At 55.5% G+C, this 18,725-nt stretch overlaps 1 protein-coding gene across 1 annotated transcript in view; it reads right to left on the minus strand.

Annotated features, from left to right (window-relative positions):
- Positions 1–8,001: 8,001 nt before the first annotated feature.
- Positions 8,002–18,725, minus strand: part of ZZEF1 (zinc finger ZZ-type and EF-hand domain containing 1) — a 96,173-nt gene continuing 85,449 nt past the window's right edge. The window contains exons 48-55 of the mRNA XM_032839984.1: positions 18,359–18,718; positions 16,639–16,782; positions 16,072–16,240; positions 15,800–15,898; positions 15,269–15,434; positions 10,305–10,458; positions 9,800–9,871; positions 8,002–8,248 (exon numbers count right to left, since the gene is read on the minus strand). Of these exons, the coding sequence (XP_032695875.1) occupies positions 8,168–8,248; positions 9,800–9,871; positions 10,305–10,458; positions 15,269–15,434; positions 15,800–15,898; positions 16,072–16,240; positions 16,639–16,782; positions 18,359–18,718 (1,245 nt within the window). The 3' untranslated portion in view covers positions 8,002–8,167. The remainder of the gene's footprint in view (positions 8,249–9,799; positions 9,872–10,304; positions 10,459–15,268; positions 15,435–15,799; positions 15,899–16,071; positions 16,241–16,638; positions 16,783–18,358; positions 18,719–18,725) is intronic.

Genomic DNA, 18,725 nt, shown 5'->3' on the forward strand with positions numbered 1-18,725 from the left:
GAGCCCAGAGTGGGGAGGGCCCACAGCCCCGCGCTCAGCCCCGCGGGAGGCCACCGCGCTGCACGCAAAGCCGCGGAAGCCCCACAGTCTACACAGCGCGCCCTTCCTCCGGGGGTCCTGCGAGCACGCGCCCCCTCGGCAGTCCCCTCTCCTGCGGCTTCTGCTCAGCTTCTCGCGCCGCGGGTCCTGAGGGCGCTGGACGGCTGTCAGCGTGGACGCCGTCCCACGTCCTCCACGGCGGTCCTGTCAGCGTGGTCGCGGCACCACTGTCCTCCACAGAGTTCCTGTCAGCGTGGACGCCGTCCCACGTCCTCCACGGCGGTCTTGTCAGCGTGGACGCGGCACCACTGTCCTCCACAGCAGTCCTGTCAGCGTGGACGCGGCACCACTGTCCTCCACAGCAGTCCTGTCAGCGTGGTCGCGGACCTACGTCCTCCACAGCGGGTCCTGTCAGCGTCGACGCGGCCCCACATCCTCCACAGCGGTCCTGTCAGCATGGACGCGGCCCCACGTCCTCCACAGCAGTTCTGTCAGCGAGGGAGCAACCGCACAACCTCCAGAAGCCTCCACAGTGGGTCGTGAGGAGGCTGCCACCTGTCCCAGCTGCGGCTGCGCGGGCCAGGCTCGGGGCGGAGCTGCGGTCTGGCGCCCTCTGCAGGCGTTGGAGGGCAGTGCAGGACTGGGGAGCTCACCCTTCAGTGGAAGCACCTGCTGCTTCCCGGGGTCCCACTGAAGCCATTTCATTCTGGAAATTGCAGCAATATGGAGCCCAAGATGCCCCAACATCTCCAAAAATAGCTCCGGAGCAATGATTTGGAAACAGTGTGGAATGACAACAGTCCCTGACCCAAACGGTGGCACCGAACATGGCCCTGCCCAGACCCACACTCTGACCTCAACTTGCTCTCAAGCTTGGGCCTGACCCAATCCAAGAGCCTAAACCCAGCCCCCAACCCAAACACTGTTGAAAAGAACCAAAAGGTAGAAGCTTCAAATATCCATCAGTGGTGCATGCATAAATAAATTGTGGTGAAGGGTTTGGGTCTGGATTCAGGGTCAGGTTCCAGTCAGAGTTTTAGATCAGGCTTTGGGTTTATGGTCAGGGTGAGGATTTACAGTGAGGGGCAAGGGAACAGTTAGAGTTTAGGGCTTTAGGTTTATGATTTAGGGTTTAAGACTCAGGGCTTAGGGGATAAAGTCCAAGGTCAAATTTGGGGTTGTGTTCATGCTGGGATTTGGGCTCAAGGTTCATGGCTCAGAGTTCTGGTAGGGTTTGGGTTCCTGGTTCAAGGCTTGGATCCAGGGCTCAGTTTTAGAGTCCAGGCTTCGGGTTCCATTTCAGGTTTAAGATTCAGGGTTCCAGTTTGGGCTTTAAGGTCAGGTTAGGTCTCAGTGTTAAAGGTAGGGGTTAAGGTTAGGTTTAGGGATGACACATTTTCTTCAGTTGTCATAATGGACCCAAAATTTCTATTGGAAGTTTCTAAATCTGGAATGCATTTCATCTGGGTGTCAGGAGCTGGTTTGGAATTTAGGCTCCGAGTAACTCCCTACTGACAGCATTCTGGTCCTAGAGTCTCCCAGTCACCCAGAACCAGCTTTTGTCTTGGCTCAAACAAACCCTTGGCAGAGAAGGGCGAGCAGCTGCCAAAGTTGGGATGATTTCACAATGGTAGAGGTGTGAAACCAAATATTGTGGAACTATTCATGGAAAATGAAACAGGAGATGAATAACTGGTCTACTCCTGATTCTTCCACAATAATAAAGACGAAGTCTCCAATAGAATCTGATAATGTTCCCTAGGAAGGCCTATGGTCCTCATTACCAGTACTGAAAGAGGGCCCCTCCCCTGCTTTAAAGTAGGAATCACAGCAGGATACTTCCTACTTTGTGTCCAAAATAAAATTTTATTATTTGGATGTTCCAGTGTATAATTTGTGGAAGCCCTGACATGTTCCTCTCTCAAATCCGCATCAACACACGGGTAAAATGCAGGCAATGTTGTAATGCACTGCTCATTGGAATACCAAGTATAGGGAGGGATATTAGAAGCAATAAAACGATATCGAATATGAACCTCAGAACAAGCACCCTTTATGGGTACTTAATGAGGATCTCTAACCATGAGATCTAACCTCTCATCCTAGGGAATTCACCCATAAAAATCATCAATAACAATAGCCTGCTGACCACTGTAACGACCTCACCATCGACCCCTAGGCTTGTATTACACACTCCAACAGCTACGGACACACTTCTCAGCAGCGGAAGGGGACTTGCCCACTCCTGGTGGACTAACTCTTACAGGGAAGCCAAAAAAATCCCACCCCTTGGAAATCCCAGCCATTAGGACACAGTCGCAGAAAGTACACCCAGAACTCAATAAAGGACAGACATCTCATGAAGCGGAGGCTGCAGATCACCCCCACTCCCACAAAGTAGCTCTACAGTGGACTCCAGGTCTGTCCTCTTCCCAGGATCACACGGGGCACCGCATTCTTCCAAGACGCCATCCTCAGAACAAAACTGTGAACTGTCCTCGTCAGTCCTGTGTGCAGGCTCACAGTGAGCCCTGTGAAAGCCAGACACTTTCTTGAGAGCGCTCAGCCTCTCACGCCGATCCTAGAGGATGGAGGGCGCTGCTCTCTCCGACTTCCACACCAGCTAGAGAAGACTTGGAACGAGTCTTGCCAAACTCCATGCACAGGCATGTTCTTCATCTGCAAAATGATGGACAGTGAAACACCACGGATTCCCCGCACCTTCTTGAACCTAGGTAAATCGGAGATACAGCTTGGCCAGAGCTATTATCCTGAACCCCTTACACACACACACACACACACACACACACCTTCCCTTGTGCACTCCATACCCGTTTCCATCCACTTTGCTCATTCTCAGCCATTGTCTCTGCAGAGCAGTACAGTAGCACCGAGGTCCTGAGACTGAGGTACTAGGTGCTAAGCCAGCACCTTGGACCCAGTTACTATCAGAAATTAATATTCATTTTATTAACAGATGTGTCCCAGAAGATCTTGCCTGCATGGCCAGTAGAAAAGTCATTACAACAGAGGTCCTAACAACTTGTGCCAATCTCCACAGCTCCACTCCCTGCCTCCAGGGATTGGCTCATCCATGGGCATGTCACCTGGTCCCAGCCAATGAGGTGGGAGGAACCTCGGGTCTCAGCCTGCAGAGCCAAGGATGGGGTGGGCCACCCAGGCCAGGGGCTTTTCCATCACGACTGCAGAAGTGGCCTAGGCCAGGCCCGTGCCAGTGCCACAGAGGGCCCAGGAAGCCAGGTGTTCCCTACCATTGCTGAGGGCTGAAGCAGACTCGTCCTGAAGCCCCCACATGCTAGATCTTCTGCTAACTCAGGAGCACCCGCAATGTGCTCATGGTCTTGGCCTGAACAAGATGACCACCTGTGTGGGATATACCCCGCAAGATATACTGCCTGGTAACAGGGCCTTACTCAGCCAAAGAATGCCTACATGGAATTCAACCACAGACAAATGTGTTGTGGAAGCACGAGGCCAACAGAGAAACTGGTTGGGGAGGTGGGGGTCCTGAGGCCTTAACTGTTGGTCAATCTCACTATCAGCTTTGTATCCTTTCCAGTGCAGGATCCAGGGTCAGGCAGGTAGATCCCAGTGTCCTCCCACTCTGCCACTGGAAAGGAAGAGCCCTCTCCCCCATCATCCATCATGTTGCAGATCTGGGGTGTGGGCAACTATGGGCCAAATGGGATCTCCCTCCGTATTCTCTCAATCCACTGTGTCTGGAACATTAGTCATGGACGGTCTGTGGCTGGTTTCAAGCCACAATGCAATTAAGAGTGCACTTCTCTTGAAGAGTACTGAGAAATAGACAGAATCGTTGAATTATTACACTGTACACTTGAAACTAAACCATCAATAATACTTGATTAAAAAAACAACAACAACTTGGGGTGCCTGGGTGGGTCAGTGGGTTGAGCCTCTGCCTTCAGCTCAGGTCGTGATCCCAGGGTCCTGGGATCGAGCCCCGCATCAGGCTCTCTGCTCAGCAGGGAGTCTGCTTCCTCCTCTCTCTCTCTGCCTGCCTCTCTGCCTACTTGTGATCTCTGTCAAATAAATAAATAAAATCTTAAAAAAACTGGTGTATCCACACAAATAAACCTTGAAAAAAATTATTATTTTTTTCAGCTGGGAGGGATTTACTAGAGAATTCTAATCATGGATTCCTGGCTGAAATGTGTTGTCTTCCCCCCAAATCAGTAATTTTTTTAACACTTTGCAAACCTACATTCCAATTTTGGCATGCTCTTTTCTTTACATTCCGGGCTTTGAGACAGAAAAATAAGAGCATATCCCTTTATATTCCATTTGGATTTTGCCAACATTCCATAAAAATGGTCATTATTTTTATATATCTTTCTAGCAGGTTCTTTTTTTACTTATTTTATTTAAATTCAATCACTTAACATAGAGTGTATCATTTGTTTCAGAGGTAGAGGTCCGTGATTAATCAGTTGCATGTACCACCCAGTGCTCATCACCTCACGTGCCCCCTCCATGCCTACCACCCAGTTGCCCCAGCCCCCAACTTCTCTCCTCCAGCCACCCTCAATGGGTTTCTCACAGTTAAGAGTCTCTCAGGGTCTTCTTGCTGATTCCTTAGTGTGCCTGCTTCTAAATTGAGGTCTTTCTTCTAGTGGCACTTAGAGGAACACATTTCTAAGCTTTTCCTCATGTACTGGTAATTTGCCCAAAGCAGCGATGCCCCAAATCTTCCCCGACATCGGAGTTCTAGACCCTGACCTTTCTAGGCTTCTGGTGGCCAGAAACAGGGACAGTAACAGTAGGTATGCATGGCAAAGGTGAAAAAGAACACGACATACCCTGGGGTTTCTGATATATTTTTTATGATACAGTTTAAAAGTGAGAAAAGTTGTGCTGAAGTATTTTTTTCCTGCCCTAAGTTCCTGGCAAACAGAAAAGAGGGGACACGGCCAGCATGACTGAATCACAGCAGGAGGCTGCTTGTTTCCCTTCGCTCTCAAGGCTCCACTTCAAGTCGCCTCTGAGGCCTTCGGCTCTTCACTCCCTTCGCTCTCAAGGCTCCACTTCAAGTCGCCTCTGAGGCCTTCGGCTCTTCACTCCTGGGTTGCTGTCAGCGGATGACCTTCAGCGTGACCTTCGGCACCTCTGCTCCTGCTCTCCACGTCCAACCGCAGCACAGCGTGGGGCTCAGGAGGGCCCTGGACTGACTTCTCAGAGCGAAGTGACATGGTGAGGAAGGAGAGAGCCAAGATGGGGGCCGTGGGGGCGGGGGCACCCCATTCTGCCGAGCCTCGCTCTGGCCTCAGGGGATACGGAGGGCTGACGCTGGGTCTCGGCCGCTGCCCCGATTCCCCAAGGCTGTGCAGGGCTCTGGGAAGACGTGCCAGATGCTTCTGGCTGCGGCAAATGGGCCCTGAAGGTCCGTGATGTCCAGCCACCACAGGAATGTCTCCCTAATTCCCAGGAGTCGGCTCCCGGAGAGGAGGGAGAACAGTGAGTGGCAAACCAGAGACACCAGCAAGACTGGGGAGGTGGGGGGAAGCCAAGACCCCAGGACCGGCCGGCGGCGGCCCCACGTTGAGACAGAGGCGGGCCGGGAGAGCAGCAGCCTGGACCGGAGCCCTGTCTCACTGCGAGCTGTGCAGGGCCTGGGGCCACGTCCGGCCGTTGAGGACGACCTGGGGGACACCATGTGGTGGCAGAACTCCCAACAGCCGGCGGTGCAGGAGCGACACGGTCCCTGTCCAGGATTCCCGCCAACTCCGAGGCCTCGTGATCCCAGCGATTCCAGCCTGTTGGGCTTGGGAGAGACAGGGGCAAAGGGAAGGCAAGGAGGAAAACACCCCACACACAGCTGTACTGTTTTTATATAGAATTTGTATAATATATTTCTCTTCATTTGCACATTTACCCACAACTTAACATCCTTTTTACAGGCTCAACTCACTCAGCTTGATATAATCAAAATTCTTTCTTTCAAACAAATAAGAAAAATTCAAAATCGTAAACCCGTAAGAAAACAAATTAAAAACGGTGATGAAAACAAGTCACCCCTCCCAGTGCGAGCGATGTCCGTTCGTACAATATATAGGGTTTGGGTCGGAATCTCTTTATGGATCAGGCACATGTTTTCGCGACACCTTTATTCTCACCGCTTTTAGCTCCTGCCTGGCAAGTCTGCCTCCGGGAATGATCAAAGGGAGGCTGGTCTTGGAGGCGTCGGCTCCTTGGGGCAGCCGGGAGCCGAAGCGGGTGCGATGCAGGGCGGCCGGCGTGGGGCAGGGAGCAGGGGAGAGCAGCAGCTGCGTGCCAAGCGGGATCCGGGCCCGCTCTGTGCAGGGTGGGCAGAGAGACCAGAACAGCCAGGGCGAGGGCAGACAGCAGCGGGCAGAGGCCAGCGTTTACAAATTCGGCCTCCCAGGGACAGATAGCCAAGCTGGTGGTCCTGCTCCCCACGGGCGTGCCCCGCCCTGGCTGTCTGGCCTGGTCAGGCAGTCCAGGTCACGAAGGCTGTGGATGGCAGCGAGGTGAAGTGGTGACGCACGGTCCTCTCTTCCAGGTCCCTCCTCAGCAGAGCTGGGGCCCTACCACCGGCTCTGTGACCTCCCTCTGCCCTGCGAGACCCGCTGGGTCTGGGTGGTACAGACGTGGGGACTTCTCTGGGGTGGCAGGCAGAGTGGAAGACGAGAATGGGTTTCTACCGTGCCACAGTGCCCGCCTGCTTGCATCCCAACACCGTGGGGGACCAGAGTGGGCCCAGGGCCTCGGGCCTGAGGTCACCAAGTCTCAGGACCTACCCCCCGACCCTGTCTCCTTTGGACGGCCCCTCCCAGGATGGCTCCTCGTGCAGCTTGGGGATCTGAGAACCAAGCTCTAGGGCTGGCTACAGGAGCCGCCACCCCTCATCCCACTGACGCAGAAGTGCTTCTGCAGGAAGACCCTCCTGAGACCTGGAGCCTTGGGCCCTTCCCACCCAGGCACCCGCAGACAGCGGTCACATGCTGGTGCCGACCCGCTCAGCATGGCCCTGGCTGCGAGGAGCCTTCCGTGGGTCCCGTGTTGGGGGATGCACTCCGGCCCACACGCCATCCTGAAATGGCCTGAGGCGCTCTTCACGCCAACAAGTCCCACAGAAGCTCGTCCACGGCCCACGTGCCCTCCCAGCCTCACACTCCAAAGGCTGGCTTTGGAAGCAGAGTCTTCAGCTTCAGGGAGAGACCGGCATCCTAAAAGGGACAGCAGAAATGGCATTCGCTCAAACAGATGCCGTGACGGTGGACCGACAGCCAGGAAAGCACACAGAGTCCCAGGGGTCAAAGCGACGGACTACTGGGACCTCGGAGAAGAAATAAAATCATCATATATTCTCTGTTTGGTTTTTGGTTTGGGTTTTTTTTTTTCTTTTTACTTCTAAAATAAGATCCATCTGATAACACTTCGAGTCTTTAAGTACAGAAGCTTTCCCATGAGCAGCGTGTCCCCTGGATGACTTCCATCGGGCCCCCTGGAGGCCTCGCAAGGAAGTCACATGGTTCTGTTCTGAGAATGTCAGGCGGAAACTGAAACAGGAGAAAATAATGAAACGCAGACGTGCAGGGAGTCGGAGCGAGAGCGATGTCCACGGGTGGCCCACCGGCTGTGACCATGGACACGTGCTCACTGAGGACTTCCGCGAGACAGCTACGTGGGCACCAGCAGGTGGCCAGGACGAGCTCTCCCTGGCTTTGGTTGGCGCTGCCCAGTCTCCAGAAGCAAGAGCGCAAGAAGAGCTCCCAGGCCAGGCCGCCGCTCCAGGTCCTGCTGAGGAAGGCAGCTCGGGGCCAACTCCGGCTTCACGGGAAGGCCAAGTGCAGCAGCTCTAGCGACAGAACCCTTTCCGGAGAGGCTTCTTCAGATCTTCCTGGGCTGACCCTCTGAGCAGCCCTGTGGCACTCGTTCCCACATGCCGCGGTCGTGCCGGCGCAAGCGTGTGACGCGGCTGCTGCTCGATCGCAGGCTGCCTGGCATCCTGCTCGGAGTGGGAGTGGGAGCTTAAGGGGGGCCGGGCGTTTTCCTGAATGAGTTCAGATGTCTGCGTGAGCGCTTGTGGACAGACGCCCCCGTTCTGTGCAGGCCACAGCAAAGGCTAGCACTCGACGTTCCAGAGGCCGGTCGCCTTGTTCGGGTAGTTGATGGCCAGGCTGATGGCAGCAATGTTCTGCAGAGCCTGTGGAGGGAGAACCAGTCACGTGCTCATTCGTTAAGTGTGGACTGGATAAGACCCTCGGCTGAGCACCGGGAGTCGGCGGGGGAGCAGGGACAGCCAGATGCGGTGCCCTCACCCAGGGCACCAGCCCAGAGTGAGAGACAGAGTCGCTCAAGACTCCATGAGAGCTGCAAACACAGGGCAGAAACATGACTACTACCCCAAGAGAGGGGCAGGTGCAATGCTGGTGGGCTCAGTGGGCCCGAAGGACACGGGCCGCAGGGCATCTGGGCAAGCTCTTCGGAGAAAGGGAAGAGCACAGAGGAGCCGAAGGGGACAAACGAACAGTGCTAGGCCAAGCGTGGTAGGGTGCCGGGAGGGGGTACACTGGAGCCAGGCCAAGGCCACGGTGCGAGCTCCGCGCAGCAAGAACGGGGGTGGCTAGGGGAGGAGGAGGCAGAGTACTGGTCCGGCACAGAGGACACACCGTGGGGAGGCTCAGCACGAGCCACAGGCAAGGAGACGGGACATGGGGACAGGCGAGAGGGAGGCGCCCACGGGTACGCAACACGGAGCTCATGGTGCCACAGGTCATGTCTCAAGTTGTCGCTGTGTGTCAGGAAACCAGGGGCGGTGGTGGCAGGGCGGGCAGGGGTCTGTGAGGAGGGGAGGGGGTTTCTACTCTGCCTGCGGGTCTCTGGAGAATGTGTGCGAATGTGTCTTAGTTGAACGGGATTCCTGCGTCTTGCCGGCGAGGGGACCACGTGTTCACAAAGCGGACTTGCCAGGAACCGATGCCCACTCCACGCGACCCTGGGTGAACCTCCTGCTTGTCCAAGCGCAGCGCCCCATCTGCCCAGCACAAGAGGGCTGGGCCACAAGCTTGAGGGTACGCGAGGGCGCCGTGAGTCTAAGGCTGTCAACATGTGGTCTGGGCCTGGGGTTCCCCAGACCTTCTCAGGGAGTCTGCGCTGTGACAAACACCGTCGCAGTGAGGCTAGGACGTTATTCTGCCTTCTCCCCCTCACGCTCCCAAGGGCACCGCGGAGTCCCCCAGAGGCGGCTGGGGCGCCGGCCCTGGCAGACGCAAATCACCGCCATCTGCCTCAAGAATGATTGTATTTTGGAAAATACAGCTGTTTCTCACAGAATGTGTTATTCACATTAACATGGAATGAGTTTGTTATTTCTTAAAACGAGCTGGTGTTTGTGTAGAACCCACCAGCATAAGCTTTTGGGGATCCTCAGTAATTTTGAAGTGTGAAGGACACTGGGCCCAAACCTCAGGGGCTCTTCTGCCACGGGAGAAAGTCACATCCGAAAGTGCCTGAAATCGAACTACAGAGCCCTCAGCCCAGCGCTCCAGTTAAGGCACCGGCTGTTTTGGTTTCAGACACAAATTCTGGCCGGCATCTTGCTGGCCTCTCCAGGCCCATGGTCTTACGTGAGCCGCTCCGACGAATGGGCCCAACAGCTCTCAGACACAGAGGGAAGCGACAGGGTGGGGACAGAGCTCCATGTGGACCGTGGGGGTCGGGGGGGGGGCAGCTGGTTCCGGTGGGGAGAGGGTACCTGTGCCGCGCAGCGGAGAAGGTGGTCGTCCGTGGTTAAGGCCAGCAGGTAATCCTGCAGCAGGCCGAGCTCCTGGGGAAAGGGAAGAGACACAGTGTCACCGGACTAGCACCCAGGGGACACCCACCTGCAGCCACAAAGTCTCACTCCTCCAGGCACCTCACGGCAGGCCCTCCCTCCGGAGTGGCGGATGGGGCTGGACCGGGAGGAACCCCACGCCTGGTTGCAGGGGTGCTCTGGGTCCATTTCCTCATGAGAAAATGAAGGTAAGGTAAGGAATTCCGAAAGGCCTTTCGTCTACATTCCGCCGCCCACTCTGCTCGCAGAGGAAGAAGAACCCACCCATTTCATTTTCCAGGATTCCCTACTGTCAAGGACTAACAGAAAGTACTTCCTCCCTCCTTGACTCTAGGTCTCCCCAGGGGAGGGCACACAGAGGCAAGGACCTGGACTTCATGTCACACCCCCGCCCAGGGGCAGCGAGGAAGCACCAGCAGGACCTCACCTGGGCACGGTTCTCCGTGACGAAGAACAGCTCGGTGAGGGCGCGGTGCAGGGGCAGCAGGATGCCGGGCTGCGTCACGTCCTCCAGCCGGCTGTACTCCATGTGCGTGAAGAGCTGCCACAGTGGCTTCAGCAGCGCAAGGTCACAGAGGTCACTGTGGGGGCGGTGGCGGACGGGAGACAGAAGCCAGCTGACGGACTCCCCCACATCCAGCAAAGTCACTACCATCCCCCAAAATATTCCCCAGAGGCAGAGAGGGAAAGAGGCAGAACCCCCGGAAGCGGGAGACCCTGGAGCCGTCACATCAATCACACCCGTCTTTAAACTGGGCGCCATGAAGAACCTCCCACGGCGGCAGGAAACCCTCAAGATGGACGTTACGTGAAAAAAAGCAACACGTAAAACCACGTGTACAAAAGAAAACTAAACCCAACTGCATGTACAGTATCGTGTGCCCATGTCAAAAGCAACAGTGAACAAACACAGATAATGTTTTCCATGGCTGTCCTTGTCGGTTCCCTAGATTTTCTTTTTTTTAAAGATTTTATTTATTTGAGAGGTAGAAAGAGAGAGAGGGAGCGCGTGCACGAGCAGAGGGAGCAGCAAGCAGAGGGGAGGGAGAAGCAGGGTCCCTGCCGAGCAGGGAGCTGGACATGGGACGCGATCCCAGGACTCTGGGATCATGAGCTGAGCTGAAGGCAGACACTTCACTGACTGAGCCACCCAGGCACCCCAAAGTTCCTAGATTTTCTGCAACGTTTGTTGCTTCAACAGAGCACAAGAGAAGATTTAAAAGACGGTGATAACCAATATTCCAATCTTAGGCTCATAAAACACAAGAAATGGGCTAACGAGGGAGCTCTGCCAGAGCCCTTGTAATTCCAGAGGCCTCGGGTGAGAGATGGACGTTTCTGACTCAGGGGTAAGATGTGCTTTTCATTCCACTTCAACCTCCTTCAGAGAAGAAAAGTTAATGAAGCAAATAATATTCTGGGCCTCACTACATGACTTTACGCATTCATAATCTTAAATTTTGCCTTTTCTCTTTAACGTCTGACTTTCTCCCAGAACAGTAAGTCTTCCTGCAGAGCAAGGGGAACGCACGGTTGATTTCTGGAGACAGCTCTGCAGACCTTCCGGGTCACCACTGGGAGGGACGTCCATGCACCTGCGTGGCTCATACCCCCACCCTGCCCCGGGGCTGCCTTCCCCTCTGCCTGTGCAGTCTCGCCCCAGGACTGAGGAAGGCCAGCGACCATGCGAGCGCCCCCACAACGTGGCCAGGAAGGGTCCTGCCGTCTGAAGACAGTTTCAAAGCTATCACTCAACCGGGCACTTCTCGGTGCAAGCAGCTCTCACAGGAACAGAACTGAGCCCCTGCAGGCAAAGCGACCTCCACACACGGGGACCCAGTGACAACAGCAACCACAGTCTGCTTACCCCCCCACCCCCCGGCTGGCAGCGGCCGACTGCCCCCCTGGCTCGGAGAGCCCCTCTCTGTCAGACTACGCAGAGGCCCTGCTGCTGCGGCATCATCTGTCCTCTCTGACTGGGACCCTGGGGTTGTCTGGGGTGTCTGGGGAGGGGCCGAGTGGCTCAGCCGCACAAGCATCTGACTCCTGATTTTGGCTCTGGTCATGATCCGGGGGCTGCAAGGTGGAGCGCCCCCTTCAGGCTCTGCACTGGGTGTGGAGGCTGCTCAGGATCCCTCTTCACACCTGCCCCCTGCCCCTGCCCCCAACCACGTGCTCCCTCTCCCTCACTCTCTCAAAAAGGAAATGCTGGAGAGGGAGGGACACTGAACCCCCACAGGCAGGGCTGTGAGTGTGCGGAGGACGCGTGTGGCTTGGTTGCCAACACCTGCCCTCCAAGCTGAGGAGCAAGGCCACACATCTATAATCCCCAGATGCAAAAGGGTGGGGGGAAGCTCCTAAGGACCGAGAGGAAGAATTAAAACCCCTTCTTTGCCGAGAGCATGACTGTGCTCTGAATAATCCACATGCACACTTAAAGTTAACAAACAGAGAATGGTCCCTGCACACAGGAAATACATAGAAATTAGTTATATGTGAACAGAAACAGTAAGAAATAAGAATTCTGAAACAACAGCATCAAAACCATCAACCACCTAGGGATAAACCGAAGGGAGCGTTGTGCAGGCAGCCTACACGGAGCCCTGTGAGACGTGCCCCAGAGCGGGCCACAGGGGCTGCGGGGGACAGGCACCAGGACTTCATGGCTGTGGGTCAGGGGCTCAGTGCCACAAAGAGCCAAAACCCCATCCGGCGAGAGGAGGCGTGTGCCTGTGTGTGTGGACAGAAGCATGTGGCTCAGGGACACTCTGAGGTACCGGAAGTTCTGGCCGGAGCGAAGAGGCAGGAAACAGACACGAGAGGGCATCTGCATTGGAACAGTCGTACAACAGACCGGGTGCAGACAGCAGCCTAGCCAGAGACCCCAAAGGCCCCACAGAAGCAACATTAGCACTAGAAGATGCAGTGAAGTCGCAGAGCAGAAGCCAAGGCGGAAAGACCCGCTGCATTTCTACACACTAGCGACGAACTATCAGAAGGAGTATTAGGAAACAAGCCCATTTATGATGGGATAAAAAAGAATAAAACATTTAGAAATAAATATTAACAGAGGTAAAAACGGTCTGTCCACGGCAAACTGTGGAATGCTGAGAGAAACTAGAGAAAACACAGGGAAGTGTAAAGCATGATCCGTGGTCACGGCTGGATCACCACCGGTGCCAACGGCTGCCGCCCACAGCTAGATACAGAGTCCACGGAGCCCCATACAAATCCCCACAGCATTTCACAGAAACAGGAAAACAGCCGTAAAGTCCATGTGGAACTACAGGAGGCCCTGAGTACTCAAACCAATCATCAGAGCAAACCCGGAGGCCTCACGCTCCGATTTCCAACCCTAATACAGAGCTACGGTAATCTAAACCGTACGGCACCGGAATAAAAACAGGCAGAAAGACTGATGAACAGGACAGGGAGCCCAGAAGTACACACAGGCGTATACGGCCCATTAATTCTGACAAAGGTGCCAAGAATACGCAATAAGGAAAGGACGGTCTCCTTACCAAGTGTGTGGGACAAGTCGGACAGCCTCAAGCAAGAGCACGAGGCTGGATCCCTCTCTCACACCACACACAGAATCAATTCTGATTGAGATCAAATCAAATCAAACCTGAATGAGAGACTTCCAGCTGCAAAACTCCTACAAGAAAACATAAAGGCTAAGCTCCTTGGCATTGGTCTTGGCAACGAGTTTTTTTTAATTTGACCAAAAGCAAGAATAAGTGGGACTACATCAAACTAGAAAGTTTCTGCAAAGCAAAGGAAACCATCAACAAACGAAAAGGCGATCTACCGAATGGGAGAAAGTACTCGTAAACCACATCCGATAAGTGGTCAATATCCAAAACACACAAGGAACTCATACAACTCGATTTCAAATGAACCCAAAGAATCCAATTAAAATATGGTCCTAGGACCTGAACAGATATTTTCGCAAAGAAGATGTGCAGATGGCCAAGAGACACATGAGAAGATAGGGGCTCACATCACTCATCATCAGAAAAATGCAAATTGAAGCCAGAACGAGATATTGCTTCGCATGTCTGAGGACGGCTATCATCGAAAAGACAGGCAACGATAGCTGTTAGGGAGGACACGGAGAAAGGAGAACCCTGGTGCATCGCTGGTGGGGACGCACATGGCTGCGGCCACTGTGGAGACCAAGATGGCAGCTCCTCGAGTCATTAAAACCACAACTACTGAACAATCCAGCAATCCCACTCCTGGGTTTACAGCCAAAGCCCACGAATCATTACCTCAAAGATACCTGCACACAAACGTTCTCAACAGCCAACGTATGGAAACACACAGTGTCTCCTGAGGGAAGAGTGGATACAGCCAACATGGTGCACCTGCACGCACAACAGACCGTTCTTCAGCCATAAGATGAAGGAGACCCCGCCATTCGCAACAACACGGATGGGCCTGGATGGCGTTAGGCTTGGTAGAATAAGCCCAAGAAAGACAAACCCTGGGTGATCTTACCTCCACATGGAAACCAAAACCAACCAATCAAACTCGTCAACACGGAGAGTAGAATGGTAGTCGCTAGGGGCGGGGGGTGAGGGAGGCGGGGAAAGGCCAGCCAGCAAACACTCCAGCTGTGAGATGAATGAGGTCTGAGGGTCTAACACACAACATGGTGATGACAGCTGACAGTGGCGTCCAGCACTGCATCATTTAACAGAAATTTGCTGAAAAGCCAGTTTCAGCAAGAGGGGAGACCCCGGGGCCATCCCACATGACAGAGGCAACCACATGAGGTGTTCGGTGCATTGACTAACCCGACAGGGGGCCTTTCACAGTGTGGACATCCGTGAAACCACCCCCTACTACGCTTCAGATGTATTACAATTTTGTCAGTGATACAGCACTAAAGTGGCCCCGGCAGGAGGAACCAAACAGACTGGGGCTACGCAGGAGACCAGACACAGATGCACGGGTATGTGGACACCTTCTTGGGGACAAAGGTGACCCGCTGGAGTGATGTGAGGGAAAGGTGGTCTTTGGGGTTGGGCAGAGACTCAAGCCCAATGACTAATCCCGACCCGACACCGGACATCATGCACAGAAGGCATTCCGTGTGGAACGTAAGCTAGATGTGACGGAGACAACGAGCTTGGAGAACACAGGAAATAATGTCGCAACCCCAAGACAGAGCACAGCGAACACTTCCTAAACAGGACAACAAAAGCACTATTGTTAAAAAAAAAAAAAAAAAGATTGGTGAAGAACCGGAAGCTATTAAAATCAGAAGCTTCTTTCCATCAGACAGCACCGACAGAGAAGCGACGAGCCCCAGCATGGGAGGAGGTCCTCACAGCGCGGACGCCGCCCCCCACCCCCGCACAGGACCCACGGAGGGCAGCTCACCTGTGGGTGCAGCATCGGACAATCCTCAGGAGCAGGTGGATGGCTTTCAACCGCTGATGCCCAGTCTGGCGACAAGCCACACCCACCAGCCACTCCCAAATTTTGGCCAGGGGCAGGTGCGGAACGACTCTTTCTTCCGATAGCATCTGCTTCAAAATCTCGAACCCTGGCCCACACCCACAAAACACAGACATTTTAGAAACACAAGCTGCTTGAGTTTTCATAAACAGACCAAAACGACTATGACCATTCAAATGTTGCCCAAATGATGCCTTTTATAAGAGCTACACGGGACATTTCAATTTCTCCTTTTTGCAACATGCCTGTGAAATCTAAGAAGTGTCTTCTGCAGGCCCCACAGGTGGCTCTTCCATCTGTCCACTCACGCTGACCACTGGCTGCCCCAGCACACTCAGTGACGTGTGTGCAAGTCGCAGAGAAAAGTGCCCGCCTTGACTTTAACAAACATCAGTGACATCCCAGAGGGTCCCGCCCAGAAGAGCCTGAGGACGGGGAGAGGAGCGCACACACCTGTCTGGAACCGCCCCAGGTGTCCCGCCGTCACAGTGAATTTGTAGCCCCACTCCGTGTTGCTCATGTCCGAGGTGAAGCGGTAGTACAGAGTGTCTCCTGGCCACACAAGAGTCAGAAACAGCTCAGGACGCAGCAGCCACAGGAAGTCCCACGCTCCTGAGGAAGAAGGCTGAACCCGGGGTGACGCCCTCCCACAACATCCTTCTTCCTAGGACTGAGTTTCAATGCTCCGCGTGAAGAGTCTAGGGGAGCGAGGACACGGTCACTACCTGGGAGCTCAAAATCCTTCCACTTCTGCTGCGACCCGCTGAAGGTGTGTCGGTCCTGCTGGAAGTCGCTACTGCTGGCCATGGCCAGCTCGTCACAGCCCTCCTCTGTGCTGCACTGCGGGTCGAATTTGACCGACAGGTAGATGGCACCAGGGATGTGGACTTTGTCCTGGGGAGGGACACTTCTGTCATTCCTGAGGGCTCCTCTGGTGCCCCGTCCAGCACCTCTAAGACAAGGGGGATGGGGAGCACACGCCTGGGTAATGAGACGAAGGGTGGGGGCCTCTACGGCGTGGCCACGTCATCGGGAGGCAGTGCAGCCGGGACCAAGCCCAGGCCCCCACGCGGACCCACTGTCCAAGATGCCAGGGATTCTCTGCAAGGACCTCGCCACAGGAGAAGTGAACTCCTCCCCCCAGGTTGGAAGACTGGGGTGCGGGGCCTCCCAGGTTCTGGGGAGGCGTACGGCCGCTTAGAGCGAGTGCTGCGCGGGGGAGGCAGCCACCGCCAGCGCAGAGGTTCTCAGCAGCCCTCGCAGGTCCGGCCTGCTGGGTGCCCTGGACATACCTCGAAGTTGGTGTTATTGTTATAGGGGTGTTTCGACTCCCTGACTTGCACCTCCATGCCGGGCTCCTCCATGAACTGGCAGGCAGCCAGGGCCATGGTCCCCAGCATGCTCCCTCGGCAGCCCTGGAGCACCTTCCGCAGAATCTGGCAGGACGCGAGGCATGGAGCGTCAGAGCCCAGGGGCAGGAGGAAGGACACGTCCGTTCCAACCCAAGGCCCACAAAGGTGCTGGCTTCTCCCTGGTCCCGGCCCCACCCCTGGAGCCCACTCCTCCAGCCACCTCTTACCACGGGGACCAGGACGCCTCCGCCTCAATCTGCCCTGGAAACCCTACTTCTGGGCGTGCTGAGAAGCCACCAGAACCCATCAGAGGTGGTCCCAGGCCCTTAGAGTCCCAAGCCAAGCAGGAGAGGGACGCACAGAGAAACAAGGACCGGACAAGGGGACGTGGGCCAAGGAGGCATGGAACTGAGGGCTCCGCGGGGCAAGGATGGGGGAAGCACTTCCAAATGGGGAACGGCTGCAGCAAAGCGGCCAGCTCCTCTGAGGCTGTGCGGCTGGGAGCAGACCTAGGGGACTCGGAGACCAAGGGTGTTCTTACGGGCAAACGAGAGAAGTGAACTTGCTTCCTGAGGAGTCCCCCTGCAGGGCATGCGCGTGTGTGTGTGTGAGGGGACACCGTGTGTGTGCATGTGTGTGGGTGCACCATGTGTGCACACATGTGCATGAGCGTGCAGGAGGGTACACCATGTGTGGGGGTGCCAAGGGGACAGGGATGAAAAAGGCAGCAGTAAATGTGACTCAAGATCTTTGCCCTTGGAAGCTGGAAGGGGGTGACGAAACATGGTAGCTCAGCCAGAGGCGGCGCCCATGGCTTCCCGTGCCGCCCTTCCCGCCCCGCCCAGGCCTGGCTGTGTTCTGCTGTGTGGCTCCTCTGGGTGCATTCACCCTGGGAATTGCCACCCCAGCCCTATTCTCAAAGACGACGTTGGAGATTTGACTTAAGAATAGAACCAGGGGCGCCTGGGTGGCTCAGTGGGTTAAAGCCTCTGCCTTCAGCAGAGGATCCCGGGGTCCTGGGATCGAGCCCCGCATCAGGCTCTCTGCTCAGCATTAAGCCTGCTCCCCCCCATCTCTCTCTCTCTCTGCCTGCCTCTCTGCCTACTTGTGACCTCTGTCTGTCAAATAAGTAAATAAGATCTTAAAAAGAAGAAAAAAATAGAACCAGAGGCCTGGAAAAGCAGACTGGAACATGGGGTTAGGCTGCAGAGCCCACAGCTGCCTTCTGAAGGTTGGGGCCTCTGACTGCACTTCCTCAAGACAGAACCCACCCCAGTCACGCTGTGAGAGGTGCAACACCCCAGGGCAGACACTCCAGAAATAAGCCCCAAACTCCCTTGGACGCTCCCTGTACCATGGGGACAGGCCATTCAGCCGCAATTCCCGGTGTCCCCTGGACCTGGCACTAGATGAGAAAAGACAGGCCAGGCCAAGCGCACAGTCAGGCTTCGGGGACCACAGTGTCAAGCACCCTCCGCACACCAGGTCCGCCGCACCCCCGCCTGGTCTCTGCTGCCCTCACAGGTGTTGGGGAGCCGCACGCCGCCACAGGTGACCCCCTCCAGGGAGGCCCCCGCCGGAGGAAGCAGGATCAAACGTGGGGGTGGGGGCCGAGGAGGAACGACGTGGGCGGTGCCCAACCTGGCCTGCTAACAATCACCTTTTCCCACTGATGCTTTTCTTCCAGCTGCATGAACATGTCCAGGATGTAGGTCATGTGGGCCGGGCCGCTGAGCTCCAGGGTGTCCTCACTCACTGGCACGTGGCCCGGCCACTCGGCGAGCAAGGAGGCCAGCACGTGGCGGGCGTACAGCACGGCCGTGGCCTCGTTGACGCGGAACAGGTAGTCTCGGGCGGCCCGCTTGCTCTTGCCGTTCAGCTCCTTGTGCAGGAGGGCGGCACTCTTGCTGCGCCGCTGCTTGGCGTAGCTCTGCCGCAACTCGCTCTCCGTGCTGGCGATGAGCTTCTGGCTCACGGGGTTCGACTCAGCCGTGGCCTGCTCAGAGCGCGCAGGCCGGGCCTGCAAA

This window comes from Lontra canadensis, unplaced genomic scaffold (genome assembly GCF_010015895.1).
Source record: "Lontra canadensis isolate GAN:19392208 unplaced genomic scaffold, GSC_riverotter_1.0 scaffold110, whole genome shotgun sequence".
NCBI classification, from domain to species: Eukaryota; Metazoa; Chordata; class Mammalia; order Carnivora; family Mustelidae; genus Lontra; species Lontra canadensis.